Source organism: Cavia porcellus, unplaced genomic scaffold (assembly GCF_034190915.1).
Source record: "Cavia porcellus strain 051 isolate PalLab524CR breed Dunkin Hartley unplaced genomic scaffold, mCavPor4.1 scaffold_2, whole genome shotgun sequence".
Classification (NCBI taxonomy): Eukaryota; Metazoa; Chordata; class Mammalia; order Rodentia; family Caviidae; genus Cavia; species Cavia porcellus.
Window position 1 is genome coordinate 32,550,153 of NW_026947485.1, and position 24,677 is coordinate 32,574,829.

Sequence of the window (24,677 nt, forward strand, 5' to 3'; positions counted from 1 at the left end):
TAACTTCTCAAGAGCACTTCAGAATTTCCTTTTTAAGAGTGGGGAGGCTGATTCTGAGCTTTCAGCAGGCAGAGGCTGGGACTGAACAGCATTGGGTGTTCTCAGTGTCATGTCTAGAGTCATCTACCAAGTCAGACTGCTTTCCACGGGGATGGAAAATAAGCTTTCACCCGGACTTGACCGCAACAAGGGAATGAAATGGTCACATGAGGATGAGGTCCTCAAGCCTGCAGGTATGGAGTAGGCAGCACTGGCTCTGGGGGGTGGGACTCACTTGCCTGGGGCCTCTGGGAGGTTGGTGGGCAGTGAAAGGAAGGGAAAGATGCCACAGACAGGAACCACATGAGTGCAGTGCTGTGCTCAGGGCTGCTGTAGGTCTGCCTCCCCAGCACAGAAGGATGTGTCCCTGCCCCCCCCCGAGCAAGGTGGACCCCTGAGCACCTGTCTTGGAATGTGGGAAACAGAGGAGTCTGATCAGAGCCATGCAGAGCCACGGTCCAGCCAGAGGCTAGGCCTGAGCTTTCTAACCATCCTCAGGATTTGTCTCCAGGGACCTCAGAGTCTTGTGATGGTGGGGAGGAAGCTGCCTACCATGTGAGCCAGCTGGGCATCTGGGGAACCCTGGGATACCCACTTCTTTCCTGACCAGCTCTGATGCCCTGACCTGTTGGGTAATCCTCCTGTGATGAGCTGCTAGCTGCTCTGTGGCTTTCCCCCATAGCCCGAGCCCAGATTCTGGGTCCATGTGGCTATTTGCTTCCTTGGTTCTGGAAAGTTCTGCTGAGATGGGAGGCTAAAGGTCCCTCTTCCCAACTTTGCCTGTTCTCTAAGCTATGCCATGTCTTATTAATATAAGCCAGTATTGGGCTTGGAAGACATCCAATGTCTGACTGTTCTGCAAGGCCAGTGTAAGGGTCAAACCAGGCTGGGTGTCTGCTCAGGTTCAGGCCAAGCAAAGAAAATGGATTGAGAATTCTCCAAGAAAGTGGTGTGCCAAAGACCTGCATTGACTCTGTCCTAGTCTACACTTTGAAAATGACTTGGCCATAGCACAATATGACAAAATCTAGGTGGATGTCTAATATGTGGGAAGTCCTTGATGTGGGGGCATTATTATAGCATGTGACCTTGGAGAGTCACTTAAGCTCCCCAAGCCTTAGTTTTCATATCTATGTAATGGGGACAAGAGTCCCAACCTGTCTCATTGGCATGAAGTGAGATAAGCTCAATAGAAGTTAGTGTCAGCACCTTTTTCTTAAGGGACCTGACCCCACAAGACGGGGAGAGGCATGGGAAGAACCTGCTTGCCCTCAGGTGCAAGCAGCTGGGCCTTACTCTGCCTGGCTCTCAGGGAACAATATCTGGGGTGGAGGCAAGCTCAAGCTTGGTTTGCACCTGAGTGTCAGGTAGAGAGCCCCTGCCAGAGTCCAGAGCCCCTAGCCCAGCCCAACATCCCCAAACAGTGACCTCATTGCTCTCATGCACTTCATGGTCAATGAGCTGCAGCAGGAACCACGTGACATTTCGCAGGATGAAGGTGGTGACAAGGTTCCAGTGGATCACGTTCCGCAGGCAGCGGATGCTCCTGAGGGAGGGCAGCCCAAGTCAGCCGGGAGAGGTCCCTTGGGGTCAGAGCTTCTAAGTAGCTGGGTTTAGGGACCATGGGGGGTAGAGGTCAAGCAGAAACTCAGCCTAGGGTGGAGGGGGCACTGCATGGGAGCCAAGGCCTCCACTCCCATGGTTGTTATGGTTGGGCTTGCTTTGCACCCCTGTGCCTACTGATGACCAGTGTCTGGGCACCTGGCCCAACCCTCTCCATCCACGGTCCCTGGGCCCTTGGAGGAGGGGAGAATGCCTGGGAGAAATGGGGACTAGGAGAGTACAGGGAAGGAGTAGACTCACCGCAAGGCCAGGAAAAGCAGGAAGGCGGCCACCAGGGCCACCATGGAAATACAGTGGCCCAGGTAGTTGACCACAAGGGCAATGCGGTAGTGCAGGTCATACTTCCTCTGCTGGATAGATAACAAACATGGCAGATGGAGCATGGGTATGTAGCATGGAGCTGGGCACTCTAGCCATGGCCAATCCTATGTGTCCTAATTTCAGGGACCAAAAGAGACCTTATGTGTGTCCCTCTGCCCCCACGACTGGCTCTTAGAACTTGTTCTAGTGGGCCCAGGTGACTCTATAAATAAGCATGTCTGCACAGCACTGGGGAATGCTACTCCAACTACGTAGGTCACTTTTTATTATAGCTAAGTGCCACTGAATCTAAACAAAGTAACAAAAGACTCCAGTTGCAGAGAAAGCTGGCACAGGCCCCAGCTTCCCAAGTGCAGCTTGAGACTGCACTTGTTTCTAAGTAGAATCAGAATCAGCAAGCCAGATGGGGAAACCGAGGCTCAGCAGCACATAGCCATTAGGTATGGGAGAGCACTGATCCCATGGTTATTCTCTTTTCCGTCCCGTGCCACCTTGGCTATGTCCTCCATCAGCCATAGCTGTCCTGCTGGCAGGACTGCATGTGCCCCTTTCCTGACTCCCAACCACAGTGTCACGGAGCACAGGACGGGGCAGAGAGGCAGGGCAGGAAATGCAAAAAGAACGACTGGGCGACCTAAGGATGGGCTCTGTCAACTTTGGGATCCTCTCTGCTCAATCCCAGTCCCAACGCAGGTATGAGGACCAGGGTTGGGGCAGGGGGGCTACTCACCTTGTCATCCAAAATGGGCTCACATTGTGAGTAGTTGATCTTTGAGGTCCATGTCCCGTTCTCTAAACATTCTCGGTAGGCGTTTCCTATAGAAGATGCCAACCACCAAGAGTCAGGTCACTCCCCTCCTCAAGAACCCTCTCTGGTTCCCTGGTGCCTGCAGGATAAGGTCCACATTTCTTAGCTTCTCTGGGCCCAGAAACACAATGCATGTCTGAAAGTTTACATGAAAGTAATTTATGTGAAAGTTGCACAAAAGGCTTACCTTACTTATGAAGAATATGCTAATAACTATTTTAGATGCTATCTTTGATTAGCTCTTTGTACACTTAGTGTTTTGCTTCAAAACTGAACCCACTTGTGAGCACTGTGGCTGAAGATTCACTGCTTTTTAGCACAACAAAGAATTGCTGTTCTTGCCTTAATCCTTTTACAGTTATGAGCTCTGCGCTTTCCACCCATGTCACAACTGCATTTTTATAACTACCATCTGTATCATGTGTTTCCATGAGCAAGGTCTTCCTGCATGCAGTCCTTGCAAAGTGGCTGCTGATAGGGGATAAATTCATCTTACAGAGGAGGCAAAACTTTAAGAAAAAAGTGAAGCTACTTGCTGAGGGTATGAGGATGACAGCAGGTCTGGCTCCTGCTCTTGTGTTCCTGACATTTCAGCTATCATCAAGTGGTGGCAAATGGCAACCAGGGAAACTTGGGGACGCAGGACTCCTTTCTTGCCTTAGAGCTCCCGCTGCCAGGGAGACCATGTGATGTCTTTAGGTATTTGAGAGCTGGTATCTATATCAAAGCTGGAATGTGACAGGTGAGAAGGCATTTTGGAGCAGCAGTGGCTGCAGTGCCTAAGTACAGGTTTTATCAAAGGGGTGTGTGGGAAGCTGATGGCTGGGCGTGCTTGCCTTTTTCTCCATCCAGCTCTCACTGTGAAGCCAACCCCTGCAGGTAGCCCACTCCCAGCCTCCACTGGGAGCCTCCTGCTGTGGAGAAGGGAGTGAAGGGCTGCATGTCTTCCACTTCCCCAACTTGATTATAGATTCAGAGTGATCCATTGTTGGGGTGCTTTGGGCCAAGGTTCTGCCCTCTAGCTAATGGGCCGCTGCTATGGAGCTTTTTGGCTTATGTTAGATATACAATATAAAGCTAATTAAAACAAATCACTCACAGCACAGAGTTGTAGAGCTGGAACAGGGGGACCTCAGATTGTTTTTGGAAGCAGTGAGTTCTAAAATAATTAAGTTATTTAAAAATCCACTTCCGTTGAGCTGACGATGAGTTAAAAGCAATGGAATCATTCAGAAACACTTGGCGAAGAGCAAAAACAATGGGAAAGATTCTATTAGCTTAATTATTCTTTAATCTGGTGCTCTGAGCACATAGATTTTTCAAGTTCAGGGTAGTGGTAGTGGCCTGATCTGGCCTCCAGGGCGTGGCAAGACAAGGCATGGCATCTAGCTGGGTCCAACAAGTCTGCTGGGGACTGCATAGTCTCACACTGATTCTGAACCTCAAAAAACAGACCTGTTTATTTTTTCTGCCCATCCACCTGACTTCCCAGGTTGGCTTTGAGCATCTGAAGCCTGGGACTGTCTTCCTCAGTGACACTGGAGCACCTGAGGGAGGGGCTACCTTGACACGTGAGGCCAATGACATCACTGAGTAAGGCATTGAAGGTGTCTTCAGGGGCAGATCTTTTTGCAAAATGCAGTCTTTCTGATGAGGCCTTAAAGTCCCTATGAACAGGTCTATATTATGTGAGATAGACACCCCTCCTGGTTGTAGCTCAAAGGGCAGAAAACATTACCTCCTTGGAAAGTAATCATAGATGTTATCCAGTTGCCTCAAGTTCAGTAGTAGGTAACCTCTCTGATTGTTTCCATTCCACTACTTTCTTATTTCCTGAGCATCCCTAGTCCTGAGGGCTGGAACTCTGCTTTCTAGCCCTTGCCTAACGCAAGCTCTGAGTGGTCTATGTGGCTGTCTGCTCCCGCCGATAAGATGGGGAGATCCCTGAGGTCAGAGTGCAGCACACTCACTTCCAAAGTGCGAGAAGTCATGGTGTTTCTGTCCACAGGGAGAATTTGTGAGAGAGTGGCCTGGATGGAGATGCTGCTATGGGGCCTTTTCTGTCCTTACACCCACACCTCAGAGGTCTCAAGTTCTGTGCACTTTATCTCTTCCTTTCCTTTCACTGGAATCTGCCTCCTCTGCCCACCCCACAGTTCTCTCTCTGGTCCTCTTGCCTGGATTGGCACAACATCCTCCTCTCTTGCTTCCCTACTATTCTGATTCCTCAACCATGCTTTTTCCTGCTTAAATGTGATCAGAGCTTCTTTACTGTTCTCGAGAATAAAGTCCAACTTCCTCAGCTTGACACCAAAAGCCTGCATGCCTGGCCCCATGTCTACCAAGTGCACATCCAGCTGAGATTTGCACTCACAGGCCTGGCACATACCTGGCTCTGTACTGATCCATCCTTGAAGCATCTTCCTCACACTCACTCACTGCTTACAGATAACTTCTACCTTTTATACCCAACTCAAATCCCACCTCCTTTATGGTCTCTTGCCCAGCATGCAGAACTGAAGCAATCCTTTCCTTTTAAGTACTTCCTTCTTCTATAGTCCTATCTTTTAGTGCATAGGCCTTCACACTTCATTGATCTTGAAGTACAGTAACATACTTTTTTGTATCACAATTCACACACTCCCTACATTTGATTCCAGTTTCATAAGAAAAAAATTATCTTAGCTATAATGTATTCCTCTCTTTTCTGTTCTAACATATTCTATTCACTTCATATACAAATGCTGGTCATGACCCACTAAATTGATTTCACAGTCCACTGTTGTCCCACAATTCATAGTCTGAAATGCAAAAATGCATGTTAGAGTGTTTGCTGTAATTCAGTATGGACTTTCTTTGAACCTAATTCTTTGCTATTGGACTTGAGCCCCTGGGGACAGAGAAGTAGGCAGAGACTATATGGGATCATTGGATCCCTCCTCCAAAGCTAGCCAGTGAGTCCATGTGGGATATACCAAACTCAGGTCTGCTGAGATCCGGGTGGCAGGGTGTATGGTGTGGGATGTGGGGATGGGGAGAGTGTCCCTCTGGGGCCCCAGATCTATCTTAGGATGAGACACTGGAGAACTCAAAGACAGAACTGTCTGTCCTCCAGGCAGCTGCTAATGAGGATGCCAAGATATCAGGCACAGCTTTGGACAGAATTAGACGAGGTTCCACACCTTGCCCCCAGAAACATAGAAGAATGGGCATGGAAAGGCTGAGGGCAAGTGGCCAGGCCAGAATTGTGGGGCTAGATGCAGCAAGGTAGGTGCCTGTTACCACAGCAACACAGGAGCCCCTGGGGAGGATCGATATCAAAAGTGTGCAGAGTGGCCTGCTGGGGGCATTAGGTCTGTTTGATGCAGGCAGGGTCTTCTTTTGCAAGGCTCTGTGGTTTGGAAGGCCTGGTTCCTGTCCTCAGAGTGGCCCTAACCTGAAGCATGATTGTTTTCCATTCAGACACCAATGTTACTGGTTCAGGGAATCACTTGGAGTGGTTCAAGCACTGGCTGGGAGACAGGAGCCTGTAATCTAGCCATGATTTTGTCTGTGGCTAGGTAATCATAGGTAAGTTGGTTCTTGATGGAGCTACTGGCATCTCAGGAGACTCAATTTTACTCCCAATTTACTAAAAACCAATAAATCTCAAACCATTGTGACAACTCCAAACACCACTATATTACTTTCAAATGCTCCGCTCACTAGCCCCTCTGTTTCTGATAATCTTACTGGCAAGGCATTGACCATGGGAAACGAAGACTGTGAAGGACCTTTTCTGGTTATCGTTATGAAAGGGTAAGCGAGGCTTTGGTGGTTGTGGGGCAGCAATGTGGCTTTCTGATATCTGGAAAGAAAATGACAAGAAGAGGATGGCAGGAGGTGGAAACAGCAGTATTTACTGAAGGAATGAGGTCAATGTCCAGGCTCAGAATTTCAGCACCACGGACAGCAAAAACTCTACCACTCCCTGTCCTTCACCTCTGTAGAGAGCCTCTATAGAGAGTACTATTACCTTGGAGAGCTCCTTAGAATTTGCTCTTCCACCTTGTACTCACATTGCTGCCCTGTGCCCAATTCAAAGAAATCAAGCTAACTCATGTCTCTCTTAAGACTCGTATCAGCCACAGTTCAATGTGTGGCTCCCATGATGGCGCCACTCCCCTTAAGGGGTCCACCTACTCATTTCTCCCTGGCTCAGACTGGGATGGGATTGTTCTCTTGATGACCCCTGTAAAGAATTCATGCTTTCCCACCCAGCCCAGAGGCTCCCAGGAGTATGAATTTACTCTTTTTCTGTACTACCAGGCTGAGATTTCCTAAAGGTTGCTTTTACTGATTCTTTCTTAAGGATGCATAGAATTTGCCATGCATGGCCCTCAAGGTGGGCCAAGGTTGAAGCTGTTGCTTATTACGTCCTGGGGAAGACAATGAGACTAGAATGCTCCAGGCAGTCCAGCTCCAGGCAATGAGGGGGCTGATGTCCTCGCTTACTCAAGAGGACAGTCTGCCACCTAGGATGCCTGGCTCCACCAGGCTGAATGGCAAAGACAAAACAGTCACACATATGCAAGGAGGCATCTAGGTCTCTCTCACACACTACTGCTGAGCTAATCCTGCTGCCAAAACCTCAGCCACTGCAGTCCAACCCATACTGAGGAGAAGGTCAGTCTTGAATAGCAAATCTGAGGGCAGCATTCACTTGGAAGGCCAAGGCAGGGGGACTGTTATGAGTTAAGAACAGCCTGGGCTACATAGTGTAAGTCCAGCTTAAACTACATAGTGTATCCTTGACTCAAAAACAAAGCAACTCCACAGATTCCAGGCACAGAAATCTTGGCTATTCTTTTAAAAGTGTGTGTTTGTGGGGGGAGCACACTGGAAATGGAATCAGTGGGCATTTATTTATGAATTTAACAGGGGAGCAGTAGCCTCTCCCTCATTTGATCTGGTGGGGCCCAAAGAGGGAAAGAAACACATACTTGGGGTTAGAACAAGAGCTCTGTCTCCTGGGACACACTTTCCCCTGGGACAACCTGGAGTCAGTGTCTCTGGAAGGGAGAAGTCTCTCCCTGTACTGCATTCTGGCAGATGCAGCCACTTGAGCACTTCAGCAGGGTCCTGGCCATTTAGAGTCCAGGTAGCTAGGAAAGAAAGCGTTACCATCAGCCCCCTCACTGCCTGGAGCTGGACTTCCTCAGATACAGCCTTGTCCTCCTCATCTGGCTTGAGGCTTTGCTTGGAAATCTTTGACCTTGATTCTGAGTCACTTTTATTCATGGGAAAAATCTCCTAGCCAATCTCTTCTCCCAGGCTGCCCACCATTGCTTGGGCTGGGCTACGGGGCATGACTAACTTCTTTCACTCCCACATAACAGCCACTGGGGAACTGTGGCCAAGCTGGGGTGATCAGAGGCATAATCATGGTGACAACTCGTGGACTTTTCAGATGAGGTGCGTCTCCCTGAGGTGACATTTCTCCTTGGCATTGATGTGCTACAGGATACTTGTGATTGGGTGTGTCTGGGCCCACCTTGTACATTTCTGCTTGATTGGGCTGCAGGGCCTTGGTGGTAAGGGTCAGATGTATGGGCACATTCACCCAGTCCTCGCCTGTCTTGTGCTGAGAGACTGGTAATCTACCATCGCCAACCCAGACAGTGAGTGGTAAATGCCTCTTGGGAGCCATCTGCCTGTGACATGCAGGGTCAGAGAAATTCTGTTTCATTTCTGCTGTGTTATGTGGACACTGGCTTTTGGGTTTCAGCTGGACACTCTGGGTCCTCAGAAGTGCTTGGCTTTTACTCTCAATACCCTGCCAACTGCAGGAGGCATGGAGAGGTAAGAGTCCATACTCACAGGAGATGGTGGAAGATGAGTCACAGATGCACTAAGTCATGTAATAGAGACCTTTCTGGGTGCATGGACAAGGGGAGGGAGTGAATGCAATCCAGCTCAGTGTGAGGTCACTGCTACCCCAGGAGAGGAGCGGTAGGAGGAGGCTCCACCCCATACTGCAGCCTCTGCTGGAGCTCATTCTTTCAGGCCGCCCTTAGCAACACTCAATGGGCCTGTCGCCATGACACCAGCCTACAGAGAAGAAGGGGAGCAGGGGACCCTTGAGGCAGAGGCTGCCCTGGAAAGAGCAATGTCCGGGTGTGTGTGGGAGACCATTTAGCATAGAGCAATCGAGGCCCAAAAAAGGAGGAAAATCTGCCCAGAGGTGAGATAGCCAGCAACATGAGCAGCATTAGAATCAGCTCCCATCCCACAGCTCCATACAGGGAACCCCCAAGCAGTGTTATCTCTCCAACTTGCCTTGGCCCATGAGGTCAGTATAATATTCTCTCTACCTTTTACATATGAAAGAAAACTAAGACACGACACTGAAGAGCACCTGTCACTTGGTGAGTTGTGGCAAAGCTGGGATTAGACCAAACCCTCCAGACTGGCATGGGCTCCTTCCATCTCCACCTCAGGCCTGAGTCTAGGGCATCTGGTTTGAGGTGCGTGCTCAGATGACTGCACTTGGGGCCCAAATAACCTAGGAATAATAAGCTCTTTGGGGGAGGTCCTAGTGGTCCCTGGGGGTAGAGCTCCTGTAGGAAAAATTTAGGGTTCTGGATTCTGCTGTGGTTGGTGGTGGGTGAGGGAAAGGACCAGGGATGCTGCTGTACACTCTGACCTACCAGGGAAGGAGGGGAGGGGCAGGGAAGGTCTCAGAGAGCCTTGGATTCAGGTTTAGATGCTACATTCTAAAAATTAAGAATGATCCTTCTAGAGCATTCTGGTTCTATATCCAGCAGCTACGGACAAGTGGCCTGCTCTCTCAGCTAGCAGGATCTAGACCCATGCCTTGCCTGGCATTCACTGCTCCAGAACCTTCAAGGTCCACCCCAACCCCATAGGAAGCCTCCCAACAATGCCCCAGTGTCTGCCAAGCTCTCTTTCGAATCTCTGACTGTGGGTTGTGCAAGTCCTGATCGTTAAGTACCCTGGGACTCCCTGAGGGCAGAGTCCAAACTTTCTTGCCATCTTTGCCCCCTTGGAGTTCAAAAGTAGAGTCCCACCTAAGCAGGCAGACTCAATGGGAGGCCCTTCTGGCTGAAGACTACTCAGCATATGGGTTTCTATTTTAACAAAGCAAAGCTTTGGCATGCTCTGGGATGGGGTGAGGCTAGGCGGGGTGTCTTCTCTTCCCTTGTCCTGGCAGATGCTCAGTGCAGATGGGCACAGCTGATTCCAGTAGGTCATAGTGAGAGTCTGAGGTCACAAAGGCAAGGCTGGGCCAAGGTGTGCTGCATGATTCTGCAGGAGGAAAATGGGCCATGTCCTGGAGGGAGGGAGCAGGACCCTCTTCTGCAGCCACAATAAACCATGGGCACAGGCAAGAGGAGTTGCAAATAGGGCAGAAAGAACAAAGATGGGGCAGGGAGAGATAGTAGACTGGGAAAGGGAGAGGGATGAGAGGAGGGATGAGGTCCAGGAAAAAAGTAGGGAGAGAATGGGAGACAGATGATGGAGAAGAAGAGGGCGAAGGAAATAAAGACAGAGAAAGACATAGAGACACAGAAAGAAAAAGAGAAAGACAGACACACAGAAAGAGATAGAAGAGGTCCATTCAGAAACAGAAACAGGAAAGAGACACAGACCACACATACAGCGAGACAGGAAGACAGGAGGTACACAGAAGTAGCTTGGAGCATTATGGAATGGGGGAGATGGCAGGGAGATGGGACTTGAATGCCTTCTCCCAGCTCAGCAATCCTCTGCTGACCTAACTCACTTCTCTACTCCCTGCAGATAGGCAACTGAGACCAGGAAAGGGATAGGACTTGCCCTGAGTTATACTTTGTAAGGACATTTCGAATTCCCAGGATTTAAATCTGTGCTCTGGAAACCCTGGGAAGAGGCAAAGGCCAACTCCCACCACAGATGTAGGATGCCAGACCTTGCACCCTAGGTTGCCTTGTGAAACTGGTGTGTGTGACTCGCCACCACGCCCAGTGATGCCCCGAATGGGATGCACTGCCAGAGGGAAGTGTGAACTGGTGTCCACAAAACAGAGAGGAGGAAAGCCCTGCAGGTCCTTCAGACCCCAGGGCAGAGGTGGCAGCAGGACTGTGGGCCAGCTGGCGGTCAGAGTTGATGGCATTGGAAGGGTACTCAGGGAAGGCAAGGGTTCCCTCATGGGCCAGCTTTGCCCTGTTCTTGGCTGAGGACCTCAGGTGTGGCTCTTCATTGCGATCGGTGGTTCCATAAGCTCCCCAGTAAATATTCTTCTGCCAAAGCCCTTTTCTGGTAACTGGCAGAGCTGCTTCCTGACAGGCTGCAGAGCCTGAATTTGAATCCTTGTCAGTTATGAGAGAAGTCACTTAACTTCCCAGTGTGTCAGTTTTCCCATGTGTAATATGAGGACCATAGTAGGTTTCTGAATTATGAACATTTGTGTGGTGAACTTTCACAGATGCAAATGGACCTAGTATTATGTAGATGTGAAAAAAAATCACAAAAGTAGCTCATGGGTCTACAGGACATTGTCAGAGTGGTGCTGCTGTGTGCCTACTGTGCAGTGCGATAGTGTGCAGTAAGTGCAGTGCTCATTCAGAGTCCAGGATGCCCAGAAGCAAGAGGGAAGCAGTGTTGATGTGGAGTTTTGGTTTTCTTATGCTTTACACAATACACTGTGTCAAGGGGTTATAAGACTCTCCTTGTCAGGTACTTAGTGAATCTGACTTATGCATGTTTTGGAATGGACTTTGACCATCAGGGGCTTACTGTACTAAGTATCTATTATTGGGTGGGTGTAAGGATTAATGAGTTGCACGACAGTACAGACACATGGAGGCCTAGGGAGATGCAGGCAGCACTCGAGGGGACACATAGCCACTTGCCTCTGCATGGCAAGTGAATGCATCCTTGCACAAGTCCCTTCCTTTCCCCTGGCTGTTGCTACGCCTGAAAATCATCCCTGGTGGAGAGCAATGGAAGTACTGACCTGCCCTCCAAAGCTTGCTCCCAATGACTTGAGGCCTGAGATCTGCTAGGTGTCTCCCTTTCACCCATGGGCTTTCCCACCCAGTATGGCTTCCTGGGCACCCCCACCTAGGTGTCCCCCCAGCTCCTAAAAATCAGTGCAGCCTACACTGTGTTCAGCATCTCCCTGTGCACTAGTGTTGCCCCTGCTCCTCACCTCCTTGTCATTGCAGTGCCCAAGGTCGCTGGCAGTGGTGCCCTCTTCTGCACCCACAGCTCTGCTCCACCTTAGGGAAGCTTTGGTCACCTCCTTATCAGCCCTCTCCCTCAGCAGGACTAGATGCCACAAGCTGAGCTCCTCTGCCCATAAGCTCACCCAGGCTCTCTCCTGCACTCACAGTGAAGGCCTCTGTGGTGCTACACATCGTAGCCCTCCATGTTCCTCTCTGGTCTCATTTCAATATCTTACACACTCTTTAGCTGAATCCAACCTGCCTCAGAGGTGCAGCTCAAAGGCCTCCATCTCATCCTCCCCTTGCTATCCCCCTCTAGTCTGCTCCCAAGACGAATGCATCATTCCTGGAGGTGGTGCTGCCCCATGGTAAGAGTGAGGACTGTGGGTCCCTTGGCTGTGCTGGTTAATGGGAGCTGGTTAAAACCTCAAGCAAATTACTTCCTGACTCTGATCTTCCTCATTCGTGTCTTCAGTGTAGGCATAACAGCAATGTGTCTAGGAGCATGGTAGAGCTTGCAAACTGGACAATAATCAATGCTTGCTTGTTCTGTGGTGTGTTCTCCATGCTCAGCTGAGCTGAGTGACCACAAGGACCACTGCATACATTGTTCTCCCTACTGGGCAATTCTTGTCCTCTAAGGATTGAGGTTTCAGGGAGAGTTACCTGCAGCGTAACAAGATTGGGGCAGGAAGAGGAACCTGGACCCTTCCCCAGGCTTCTCACAGAAGTGCTTTCCTCTCTGTGGCCTTCTTTCTGAAGGATTCCACTGAAAACACAAATGGAGGAGGAAGCAGCAGCAGCTGGCTGGCTGGAGGTAGGAGGAAACTCAATCATGCATTTCCATGCCCTTAGCTGCATCTTTCTACCTGGGCTGGCTGAACCCTCTCTGCCCCACTTTGCATGCTGATAATAGCAAAGCTCCTCCTATCTTCAGGAGTTAAAGTGCAAGCAGCACTTCAGCTCCAATGAAGCAAATTTTTCCTTAGACACCAGGGGCTGATTGCTACCACCTCAACCACTGATCTGATGTGAGTGGTCTGGTATGTGTCATCCTTGCCCTCCCCATTCTCATAGTCCCCTTACTCTCTGCCATCAGGTCATTTATGGCTGTATTCATTTTGTCTGCTGCAACTGCAAGGGCCTCAGAACAATGGAATGCTGAAGCTAGCACATAGTAGGTGTTCAATAAATTACCTGAATAATAGTGTGCTTGGCTCTGCTCTGAAGAAGAGATACAGGCCCTACTCTTGACAGGGGTAGGGAAGGAGGGACTCCCTTCTCTAGCCTGGGCTATAGCTGAGGCAGAGCTCCCTTAGACTCCAGAATATGAATTAAGAAAGTCTGTTACGTAATCTTGCCCTGACAGCCCTTACTGTCTGGGCCTAATCTGATTTCCACTGCCCCACTCCACAAAGCTCATAGATCACAAAAATGTAGTTTTATAATGCTGGGATTTGGGAAGAGCAGGGAAGTCTCCTCTTCTGCTTGCGTTCCCCCAGGTGGCAGACCTAGATTCCCTCCAGGGAGATCTGTTGTTAGTCATGGACAGGAAGCATGTTCTAGTTGATGCAAAAACCTTCCTGGGCAATCTCTCCCCTTCTGCCAGACCCTTCTGTTAGGAGCACCTTGTCCTGGATTCCTCAGAGCACACTGCTCCCTGGACTGCCAGAGCCCTCCACTGGCATGGCCAGGGGATTGCAGCCCGGCAGGGAAGCAGGCACTGCTGCCTTGCCTTCTACCAGTCCCTCAGCACCAAGGCCAGGCCACAACCTTGGACAGCACCGACAGGTACATGGGCATGCACATATGTATGAGCGATGACAGAGATGCTACAAGAGGGCTCACAGGGATGAGGGCTTTGGAACAGCTAGGCATATAGTCTCAGGGGCGCTCTGCTGTGGGGTAGGGCTACATATGGGAAGGGTGATGTTTGGGTGGGCCAGTAATGGCTGATCCAAAGCATCACATCGACCTCATGCCTAGCTTCCCTCAGATCTTCCAGGAGGAATAGACCACACGCACACACACACACACACACACACACACACACACACACACATTCTCCCCTCCTCCCCAACCAGCTCCAACTGAACACCCTGGCTGGAGGCTGGGTACCTCCAGGAGCATCTGCTGACTTCCCCATGGTCAAGCCAGCATGAAGTTTGCCAGGAGGAAGGAGGATGCAGGCTTTGGTGCTAGTGGGTGGTCTCAATTCAGACCCCACACATCACCTGGAGCTGCCCGCTCTCCTGACCCATCACCCATAGGGCCAGTCTTGGATATTCGATTAGGAAACATGACATCTCACAACCTCTGGCTCCCAGCACGCCGCGCACCTATCACTGGCATGTTCACCCCATCTCTTCTAGGCTTTCTTCTTTCCTCTTCAGTAATAAAGAATCTGATCATGGCCCTCACCCCGGGGGTGCGGGGTTGAGGAGGCGCTCTAGGGAGGGGAAGCATTGTCTGAACAGAGATGGTGCCCTAACGGGGGAGCTTGGGGCACAGGAGCAACATTAGAGGGGAGAAGATGGTCCCTAAAAGGAAGAAGTGTTTTCTTTTTCTTGGCTGTCTCCACACGGAGCACAGGAATTGTGGGCAAATCCTCCATTTCTGAGGTCCCAACACTTAAGGAGTCCTCAAATACGGGAACTGCAGCCCTGAGCGGTCTCCGACACGGGGTCTAACCCACCCCAACCCCCAAACAGCCTTCCTGGGGGCCGGCATACAGTCCATAGGCGAGGATCAAGGGGCACTCACGGGTCGTGTTGTACTTGATGCCATTGAAGTATTCCGGGCACGGCCTCTCCACGAGGGCTCCCGCCACGCTCTGGGGCCAGCATGTCCCGATCTGGTCCAAGGTCGTATTGCAGTAGGAGTAGGGACCTGGCGACGGGAGAGAGTAGAGCGGAGCTCCGAAGAGTGGCCAGGGATTTCTCACCACTCAGGGCTCCGGGCGCGGGGAGCGCGGGATCTTGTGCGCTCTGAGCGCGCCAAGGAAGCAGCCCCGGGATGCCTGGTTCCACTCGCCTCGCGCCTACCCTCGGGGTCCAGGGGTGGTCCCCAGCCGTCCAAGAGCAGCTCTTCGGCCAGCACCAAGCTGCAGTTGGCCTCCAGCAGGCTGTGGAACAGTGCCGCGTCCATCGCGCTCCGGGGCTGAGCGCGCAGAGGCTGTGGGAATGCGCGCCGGCCAGGCTGCGAGGAAGGGAGCGCGACGGGGAGCAGCCCAGAGAGCGCCGGGTCCTGGCTTCTGCTCGCCTTGTCCCGATCTTCTGGGCAGCCTTGGGGCGCCTCACCCCCACCGCCTGGAGCTGGCAACCCCGACCTTTCCGGAGAGCAGCTGCAGAGCCAGCTCTAGGAGCGCGGAGTCCACCCGCTCTGCCGCGGCCAATGGCTGCGCCAGGAGGCGGGGCCGGGCGGCTCTGCCCCAAGACTCAGCCAGCAGCCCCCAGCCCCTCCGGGACTGCCCAGCGTTCGCTCACCTAGGTCCCTGCTCACTTCCACCAGCAAAGTACGGGTTATGCCGGGAGTGCCCCGTCCAAGGATCGAGGCTCAAAGGCCCAGGATTGGCAAGGCCGGCAAAGAGGTCCTACTCTCCTGCAGCCCCCTGCACCGAGGACAGCTACCAGCCAAAGTTGGGCGTCCGGGTGCCTAAGTTTCTTTCCCAGGAACTAAGGCATGGGAAAGGGGAGGGGCCGGACAGTGGAGGTGCAGATTTGTACCCTGGAAGAGACTTTGTCAGCTCTGGAAAGGAAATGGATCGGGCCCTCCAGGGAAGTAGGAAAGCCGCCCAAGAGTCTAGTGAGGTCAAGTGGCCCTGAGAGGTGAAGATATGCAGAGACCGTGGAACTGGGCTGGATCACACTTCCCAGCTGGCACTTAATGCGGGGAAGACGGACTGGAGAGCCCAGTGGGTGAGTGGCTTCCTGTAGAGCCAGAGACAACACTGAGTCTTCCATTCAGGTGACTGAGGAATCAGTGTTGCCATTTAATGAGATGGGGTACTCTACCGGGAGGATTTGGCTGTGATTAATTGAAAGACTTCGAATGCCCTATCTTCATGCCTGGAGAACAGAGAGATCAAGTCAGAAGTGAAGATGTGTCTGTCTGTCTTCCTCTTAGCTTGGGAAGCTGGCTGGCTTCTGTACCAGGGCAGAGGAAGACCCCAAGTCCCTCTGCAGGTTGGGGAAGTTAATATCTTTTATAAGGAATTTGCCCCAGCTTCTCAGATGCTTGCTTGGTACTTGTACTTCGTTCCACCAGCACCCTCAGAGTGCTGGGAGCAGGGTGCTGTCAACCATGCCTACCAAATGGACTCAGTCTAGAGAGATGACCAGAGTAGGGTCTGCCCAGTGAGAGAACGCTGGGCACTCCCTTTGGCGCTAGCCTGACTTTTCCTGACATGATGCCTTAGGCAGGGGTCTTACTGTGTCTTCTAGAGGCTTTTCTTCTCAGTGGAATGTTCTCTGAGGCTCTCTCTGCTTCAGCGAAGTCTCTCTCTGTTCTGTCTCTCTCTTTCTCTATAATGTGCAGATGTGTGTACATGTGTACATGTTTCTATTTTTAAGGGCAGGAGAGTTGGGGTCCAGTTCCAGCTGGACTGGAGGCCCCAGGAACCGGCCCTGCTGTCCCTCACCCCCTTCTTCACTGGGAACCAAAGGTGCTGCAGAAGGGTGAAACCACCCCAAACCAGCTGGGCCCCAGAGCAGGGAGACATGGAAGCAGGCTGACCTGCCTCTGTGTGTTCATCTCACCAACCTCCATATTAATGCTGTTGTCATTGCCCAGGCAGAGAAGAGAGGGAGAGAGGGAGTCAGCTGTGGGGCCACGCCTGAGCCCTGGAATCTCTCCAGGGCCTGCCAACTGGCAGGGATGAGGTGCCGAGCAGTCAGCCAGGTCTGTCCTCTGCCTCCTGAATGGATAGTTAGGGGCCTGGCTCAACTCTGGGCAGGCAAAAGTCCCTTGATGTCTGCAGGAAGCAGTGCCAAGAGCAAGGGGCTAAGTTGGGTCCTAACCCCAGTCTGAGACCTGATCCTGACCTTAGCTAGGCAGAATCCTGTTTCCGGTCCCAGTCTGAACCATTCAGGGCTTCACAGAGACCAGCGTGCCACTGCTTCCATTCCTGTCACTGGGCAAGTCTCCTCTGTGTACACAGGAAGGTCTTTGACATGCCATGTCATAGCATGGGCAAGGAGGGCACCAAGCCAAGCCTTGGTGATTTGTATTCTAGATAATGCAGAGAGGAAATTGGAAAAGGTAGCAGTTTGGGAACAAATTAATTTTTCAGTCCATTTTAGTGTTTGCAAATAAAAAAATGAGGAAAAATTGAAAAGAGACAACATTTTTCTCAGATTAAATCCAACTACAAAGAGACAAGAACAGGAGTGTTTTGCCTATTAAGGAAGCAGAGGTGGGTAGGAGGCCCCTGGAGTGGAGGAAGATTCTGGGGGCACAGTCAGGCGTGGGCTGAGGAGTTTTTGGGAAACCCATGAACCCTCAGGTAGGTGGGGACAAGGACAAGACAAATAAGTTCAGGGGAGCATAGCAAGAGGAGCCCTAAGTGTTGTCAGCAGCCTGGGATGAAGCAGCTGCCTCTGGTGGCTTCTGTCCCTCTCGGCCCACCTCTGCTGCCAGGTTCAGAGACTATAGGCAGCTGTCAGCCAGCTGACTGCACATCCTATTACACAGCATCAAGTACTCATTGCAAGAAGACACAACAGAATCACACACAGCATCACTGTCCTGCAGCCTGACCACGTTCATCTCCCACCATGCAAGTGTCAGGTGGAAAACAAAATTCAAGAGGACACCAAGTACCTTTGGGTGTCTGTGGGGCTGTCTTCTGAGAGACCACACGGACAGCATTCTGTTCAGGCACAGCTGGGACACAGTCATGGGTTTCTTGAGAGTGGCAATGGGAACAGCAACTCAGGAGGGACCTTAAGGTGCCCACTCTTTGCTGTGCACTGAGGGCCATGCTCCAGGCCAGACGCTCCCACTATATCTTGGGACAGAGGAGGTGGCATGGTGTCTTCATGTTCAGTCATGGGGCCATATCATGGAAGGACTTCAGTGGCCATCAAATTCCATGTTTTCAGTTTACAGATGGGCAGTAGGATATCACGGGAAAGGAATTTCCTCTCCTACCCTAGAAGGACTCTGATATTTCTACAGTAGCCCACGTGGGCTCCCTCCCTCTCCCACATGACAGGTAAAGAGACTTTTTACAATTATGATTGTGCCACTCTTCCTACAAGAGTGGCTCTCTATTGCTCTCAGGACAGAGCTGATGTCATTGGCACTGCAAAGAAGATTCCCCCATCCTCAACCTCCTGCTAAATTTGAGGTGCCCTTCTGAGTGTCTTGTCCTTCCCTGGGGCCATATTGCACCTCTGTGCCTTTGCAGTGCAGTGCGCTTGGCTTTAGCGACCTCCCAGCTTCACACTGCAGTTAGTCCAGCCCTCTCCTACACATCCATCAGTCATGCACTCACCACCTCTGTCCTGTCTGGGTTAGGTGGCCTGCCCTGGGGCCTCCAGCTGGCCCGTGTCACAATAGTTGCTGGATTTTCCATGATCTTCTTGATGATGTGTGTCTCTTGAAGGGCAGGGCCAGTCCTGTTCTGTAATCAGCCCCAGCATCCATCCAAGTACTCCAGGGCCAGGCTCAGTGATCATACAAAAAGAGCAAATGCCTTGGGCTCAGAGCTGGGTGAGTGCAGAACCTGCATTCTTCCTGTGAGGGCAGTCTCCCCTTGTGTGTGTGTGTGTGTGTGTGTGTGTGTGTGTGTGTGTGTGTGTGTGTGAGACTCAGCAGTTACTGCTTTCTTTCCTCTTTGCTTTGTTTTGCCATGCTGGGGATGGAACCCAGGGCCTCATACATGCCAGGTAGGTGTTCTACTACTGAGCTACATCCCCAGCCCAGGGAATTATTTCAAGGAATCCTTGGTGAATAAATTAGAACTCATCCAGTAAAACTCTGCCTGAAGTCCTACTCACCCTTGTGGTTATATGCATTTTTCACTTATTTGGACCTCAGGGACATATAGCAGGATTGGTCATAGTCTTTGATTCATGTACCCTTGTCATCATTAGCCCACACATGGTCTAAATTTATTTTCGCCATTTCTTTTATGAACATTTGTATGAAGCCATAATTGTAATGAGCCAACCACCCAATCTGGAACTTGATCTTTACCAATCACTTACATATGTATCAATACATTTCTTCCCCAGAGGGAACATTTTCTTGTATGTTGCCTTGTATTCTTGCTCCTGTTTTCCCCGGATTCCTCACAGATATGCCTGTCTTTGCAGTGGAGTGAGTCATTTGCCTTTGAACTTGATGCTAGTCATTATGCTTTCTCTCAATCAGAGTCTGCTAGGAGACCACTGTCATGTGGGGACTTGAGAAGATTTCTAAAGCCTGACAGGCATCCTAGAAGCTCACACATCCACCTCAAGGCCAATGGCTGATGAAGGATGACCGTGTCTCCACAGTGGCTGTGGGCAGTGTCACTAGCTTCACTAGCGATCGATGAATATTTACTGATGTGGGGAAATGTTCACTCTGAGTTATTAGAGATACATGATAAATCTAGGGACACTGCCTTATCCTGACTTTATTAAAAATACAAATAAAAACCAAAACCAAAGAAAAGGCAATTTGAATTCAGTCTGTAGTGGCCAACATTTATAATCACAGATCTCTGAAAGACTGAGGCAGGAGGACTGAAATTTCAAGGCCATCCTGGACAGCTTAGAGACTTAGTGAGACCCTGTCTCAAAATAAAAAAGGGTGGGCATGTAGCTTAGTGTGAAGACCCAGATTGGGTGGGGGAACCAACATGAGGGTGTTTGGATTCATAAACTATTGGCCGATACAAGACATGATAAAAATTCTGGGCTGTGAGATAATGAGATTTATTGATTTCTGTGATTTAGTGGACTTCTCATAGTTTTTATGTAAATAATATGCATGCCTTTCATCAATAAACAAGGGTGTTAGAAGTTAAGCAGAGAAGGCCTTGGGTTGGAGAGGCCAGGGCCTGGGCCACCTGCTTGAGGGGAGGGCCAGGTAGGGAGAAGGCTTAGGTCTGCCTGGACTAGCATTGCCTGAGGGCAGAGTTTGGTAAGGGAATCTTGGGGCCTCCCCAAGGTGAGGGGCTTCTATTTCCTGTCTAGTTGCTGCTGGACCGAGCCATGCTTGGTATCTCCACGGTCTGTCATTTGACCATTACATTATGTCTCTAAGATGGACTTGGACCTGACTTCTAACAAAGTAAGGAAATTAAAACTCAGGTCATGTTCCAGGTCCCTCCAAATTCACATGGTGAAGTTGCTCAGGATGTGGTCTTGGTGGGTCTCAGGCCAATGCGAGTGGTGTCATTATAAGAAGGGAAGACTGGGAACAGACAGGCACAGACAGAACACCATGTGAAGCACCCAGAGAAGATGGCCATCTGCAAACCAGGGAGCTAAGGCTCAGAGGGGACCAATACCACCAACACCCTGGTCTTGGACTTAGCTCCTGGATTGTGAGAAGATACATTCCTGTTGATCAGGTACTTTGTCACATAAGCCCTGGGAAACCAATACAGGGGACCTATCCAGGGTCACAAGGGAGCTAGGATCAGACTGATGGCAGAGACACCTGAACTGTTGGCTGGTTCACCGTGTGGAGCCCAGGCAGTAAGATGCTCCTCCTGGATCCCTGCCTCAGGCTGCCTTTGCATGCCCGGCCCCAGGCAGGGCTGCTATTTTTTGTCTCCCTGAGTCCTGATAGATGCTCCAAGATCCAGGAACATCCATGACACTCCCAACCTCTCCCTACCAACACCTCCTCCTGAACCCTAATGAAATCTCCCCAGAGCCACAGGCCCAGCTCCCTCCTCAGCCTGCAGAGCTGCCCTGACTCTGAAGAGCAACCATTTGAAAACTCAGAGGCTTCAGAACTGAGGTCTAACTGTTGCTTCATGTGTCCTTAGCAGGGTGTTATGGTTTGTGTCTAGATGTCCCCTGAAAGCCTCGTGTAGTCATAAGTGGGGTTTTTCCAGAGGTGGCTGAATCTAGAGTATGTGATTGATTCACTGCAATGCGAGGATTAAGGGTGGTATGACTAAGTGTGGGTGATTATTAAACTAGTCCACTGATTGGTTTGGCACTACCCTAATCCCAGTAGCCTAAATAAACAATAAAAGGGGAAGAAAAAGCTACTAAGGACTGTTGCTTGCTTTGCTAACTTCTGCCTGCCATGAACTATTTTTCCTCTCTGATCCCCTCTGCCATACTACCCTGCCTTGGAGCCAGCTGATAATGGATTTTTACAAGCTGTAAGCTAAATAAACTCTTCCTCTTTAACTTTGGTCATGGGGTATTTTGTCTCAGCAACAAGAAAAATAAGATACTGGGTGCCATCTATAACCACAGCAACTGGAGATGGTTTCATACCTTCTGCTGGTCCTCACCTGCCACCCAAGTTTGAGAGTAGAGGGGTTGCTTCTCCCAAATGCCTATCCAAGTACCTTCCTGGGGTATGCATGGGAGAGTGGGAGCACTAAGAGAGGCTCTCTGCCAGACCCTCTGTCACCAGTGAAGAGCTCCAGGTTCCCAAGGAGACCCTAACAAGGGGAACCCAGCCTAGGACTGGCAGCAAGGGCTTCACACATCACCCCATCAGCTCTCCTCCCCAGGCTGTGTACCCCTCACTCCCAGGGTGTGCCTCAAGTGGACTTGTGCATACCTGAGGGGTCAGCCAGGGACACCATGATGTGGCAGTACTGTTCCAGCAGGGGCCACAGGGGCTGTTCTCTGCGCACCTGGGTTGGCCTGGCCACCTAGGAAGAGCAGGGGTTGGGGGTCAGAGGCCAGGTTTACTGGCCATCAGTGTGTGATCCTGATGATCCTGATACTGCCTGAGCCTTGTTGTGTCACTTAACCTTCAGTCCTCTCACGTCTTCTGACCAATGGAAAACTGAAGCAAGGCCACATGGCATAGTAGCAGTCTGGTTTAGTCTGAGGAGGTCACATAATGTCATGCAGCAGCACCTCTCAGGCAGGCCTCTGTGTGTCTGTACCTCACCCCCAGAGCTGACTTTTCCTCCACGGGATGCAATATGTCCCTGGGATAGTGCCCCTGTCCTGCCAGCAGAGCAAGGTGGTGGTGTCTACTAGCGGTTCATCCCCTGGAAAATGTTTTTGGAATGCAACTGTATTCAGGATCTGGCTGGTGGAGCTGTAAGTGCCCTCAGGGTGTCCCAGGCCAGGTAGACTCCTTAGAATTAGCAGGAGCAGAAGGCAGGAGAAAAGCATGTAATTTCAATTAATTTTCCTGTCATGCAGGTAAATAGGCTGTTACAACACAGGAGACACTTTACAGGACCTGGGAAGGCAGGGAAGGCTTCCTGGAAGAGAGGGCACTTTGGGAGCCACCAGAAGGATGGATAGTGGAAAGGGATGGTTAATGTACTTGTCACAGGGTCTACTGGGAGTTTCTCAGTGTAGGCTTCTTGGGTGTCAGTCTGCCACTTGCTGGGATGAGTTAGACTGGGTTGGGGAGGGTCGGTGCTGGGCTGACTTTGCATCTCTGATGCCAGAACTTTTTCTAAAGCCAGCTACCATGTTTGTGGCCCCACTGTCCAGGTGATCTTCTGCTTATCACGCGCTCTGGGAGAGGACACCTTCCCTAGAACTCAGGTGATATGGGACTGTCCTCACCACAGAGACTATAGCCAGGTGGTCTTGATGGGGGTGGCACAAGGTCACCAGGCTAAGCATCTTATGTGTGCTGGATGCACTGGGAGACACAGACAAGTGCATCGGAGGTGGATTTGGGAACACTTCTCAGATCCTGGCTCTGGCTGCCGTAACTTCTCCTTCTACCAACCCAAAAAAGAGGGCACAGTCAGAGATCTTCATTCTCTTCAGGGGAATGTGCATAGATTTGGCTCACACCTGCAAGTGCCTATTTTGGGTAGAGCCCCTGGTGGAGTGGAGTTGGATGAGCAGGGAGAAAAGGTGGCCGGACTGGAATAGTCTCACTCTGGGGCCTGTGAATTGAGCTTTCAGAGGGGGTCATGTGCAGACATCCCTGTGCTCAGGTTCTGGAGATGCTGCTACTTAGCTTTTTTGGCTTGGCAAAGCAACTTCACTTCTCTGGGCTTTAGTTTCCTCATCTTTAAAACAGGGATAGTGCCACCATTGTAGAATTTGGTGTGTATTTAATGACTGTGTCAGGAACCTCATGCAGACATCACAAGCCAAATGAAGGCGCTTGTCAGGGACTTCAGGGGGATCTCACTGGAGGACCCAGAGATGGGGCAACTGAAGGCCCAACCTCGTCTTTGGAAAAGCCTTCTGGTTCACCAATTGTCCTGCAGTGTGGACCGCCTCAGCCCTCTGCTCCTCCTGTGGACACTGGAACTCTGAGGACACAGCCTCCACCTGTCCGAGCTCAGCTCATGCCGTGTGCCGTGAACACTTGTGGAGGAACCCGAGGGCTCTCAGTTGGGTCTTGGAGCTGAGTCCATGAATGGGATGGTGGTAAGGTGGAGAGAGTCACCCCAAGGCAGAGCTAGGTGAGCAGAGGCTGGAGCCAAGAGGGCACAAGGCCTATGTGGAGACAGCGTATCTGGCTTTGGGTACTGTTAAGGGAACAGTGAGCAGGAAGGAGACGCCTCTGTTATGTGGAATCAAGGGTTATTATGTGGGATACCTGGCTTCAAGTGCTTTACATGAAATAGTTCATTTATTCCTCACTGCAGCCTGGGAAGTTACTATTAATAACTCCAGTTTACAGATGAGTTAGCTGAGGCTCAGAAGACTGAAATCACCTCTCAAGGCCGCATAGCAGGTAAGAGGCCAAGGCAGAATTCATATTCATACAGTCAGGTAGGTATGATCTGATCTCATACAGACTGGAAGAGCTGGTCCTGGGTGGGGAGGGGAAGTGGTTGGAGCAGTCTGCTACGGTTTGGCTAAATGTCCCCCAAGGGTCCACATGTCAAAAGCTTTGTTCTCCCCTTACGCTGCTACTGGGGGTGTGTGGAAACTTTAGGAGGTGGAGGTCTAGTGGAGGAAGTTGAGTCACTGTGGGTGTGTAGTTGAAGAAGTCACTGGGCTCCTTTTTGTCTCTCCTGCCTCTCAGTTTTCTCTACCACATGTTTCCGTGGTGATGTTTCTGCTTCACTATAGGCAATGGATTGAAACCTCTGAAACCATGAGCCAAAATAAATATTTTTTCCTCAAAAGTTTTGTGTCAGTGTCAGGTATTTTATCACAGTGATGGAAAGCTGACTAACACAGGACCAGCACTCCAAATGAGTAGCTGTGTTGCTTATGAAGCCACAATAGCAAGGAGCCCTTCTCCAGCCATAGAGGAGCAGGGGTGAGAGTGGAGTGGGGGTAGGGAGCTCACAGGCAGATAGCTAGGTTACAGGGGTCAGATCCAGCCAGCTGGACTGCAAGATGAGACATTCAGTCTGTAACCCCATTGTGCTATTAGGATATAAGAAGGTGTATATTGACTTGAGTCTCCATTTCCTGACACAGGGCTTCTGAAACCTTCGTAATTTGCTGAGCATCTTTCTCATAATGAGGCAACTCTTGGTGAGCTCCTGGATGGGGATGTCACTGAGAGATCAAACTGATTACAAGCTTGGAATGTTCAGTCCTTGC

At 50.8% G+C, this 24,677-nt stretch overlaps 1 protein-coding gene across 8 annotated transcripts in view; it reads right to left on the minus strand.

Annotated features, from left to right (window-relative positions):
- Crhr2 (corticotropin releasing hormone receptor 2) overlaps window positions 1-24,677 on the minus strand; it is a 46,537-nt gene that overhangs the window by 16,073 nt on the left and 5,787 nt on the right. For 3 of the 8 annotated variants that reach the window (XM_023564274.2, XM_063240232.1, XM_013150491.3), the window contains exons 2-6: window positions 21,745-21,838; window positions 14,764-14,889; window positions 2,714-2,799; window positions 1,903-2,012; window positions 1,468-1,585 (exon numbers count right to left, since the gene is read on the minus strand). In XM_023564274.2, coding sequence (XP_023420042.2) covers window positions 1,468-1,585; window positions 1,903-2,012; window positions 2,714-2,799; window positions 14,764-14,889; window positions 21,745-21,838 — 534 coding nt within the window. Of the gene's footprint in view, window positions 1-1,467; window positions 1,586-1,902; window positions 2,013-2,713; window positions 2,800-14,763; window positions 14,890-15,044; window positions 16,566-21,744; window positions 21,839-24,677 lie in introns of those variants that run through there. The other 5 variants (XM_023564275.2, XM_023564280.2, XM_023564276.2 and 2 more) reach the window with 3 other exon arrangements.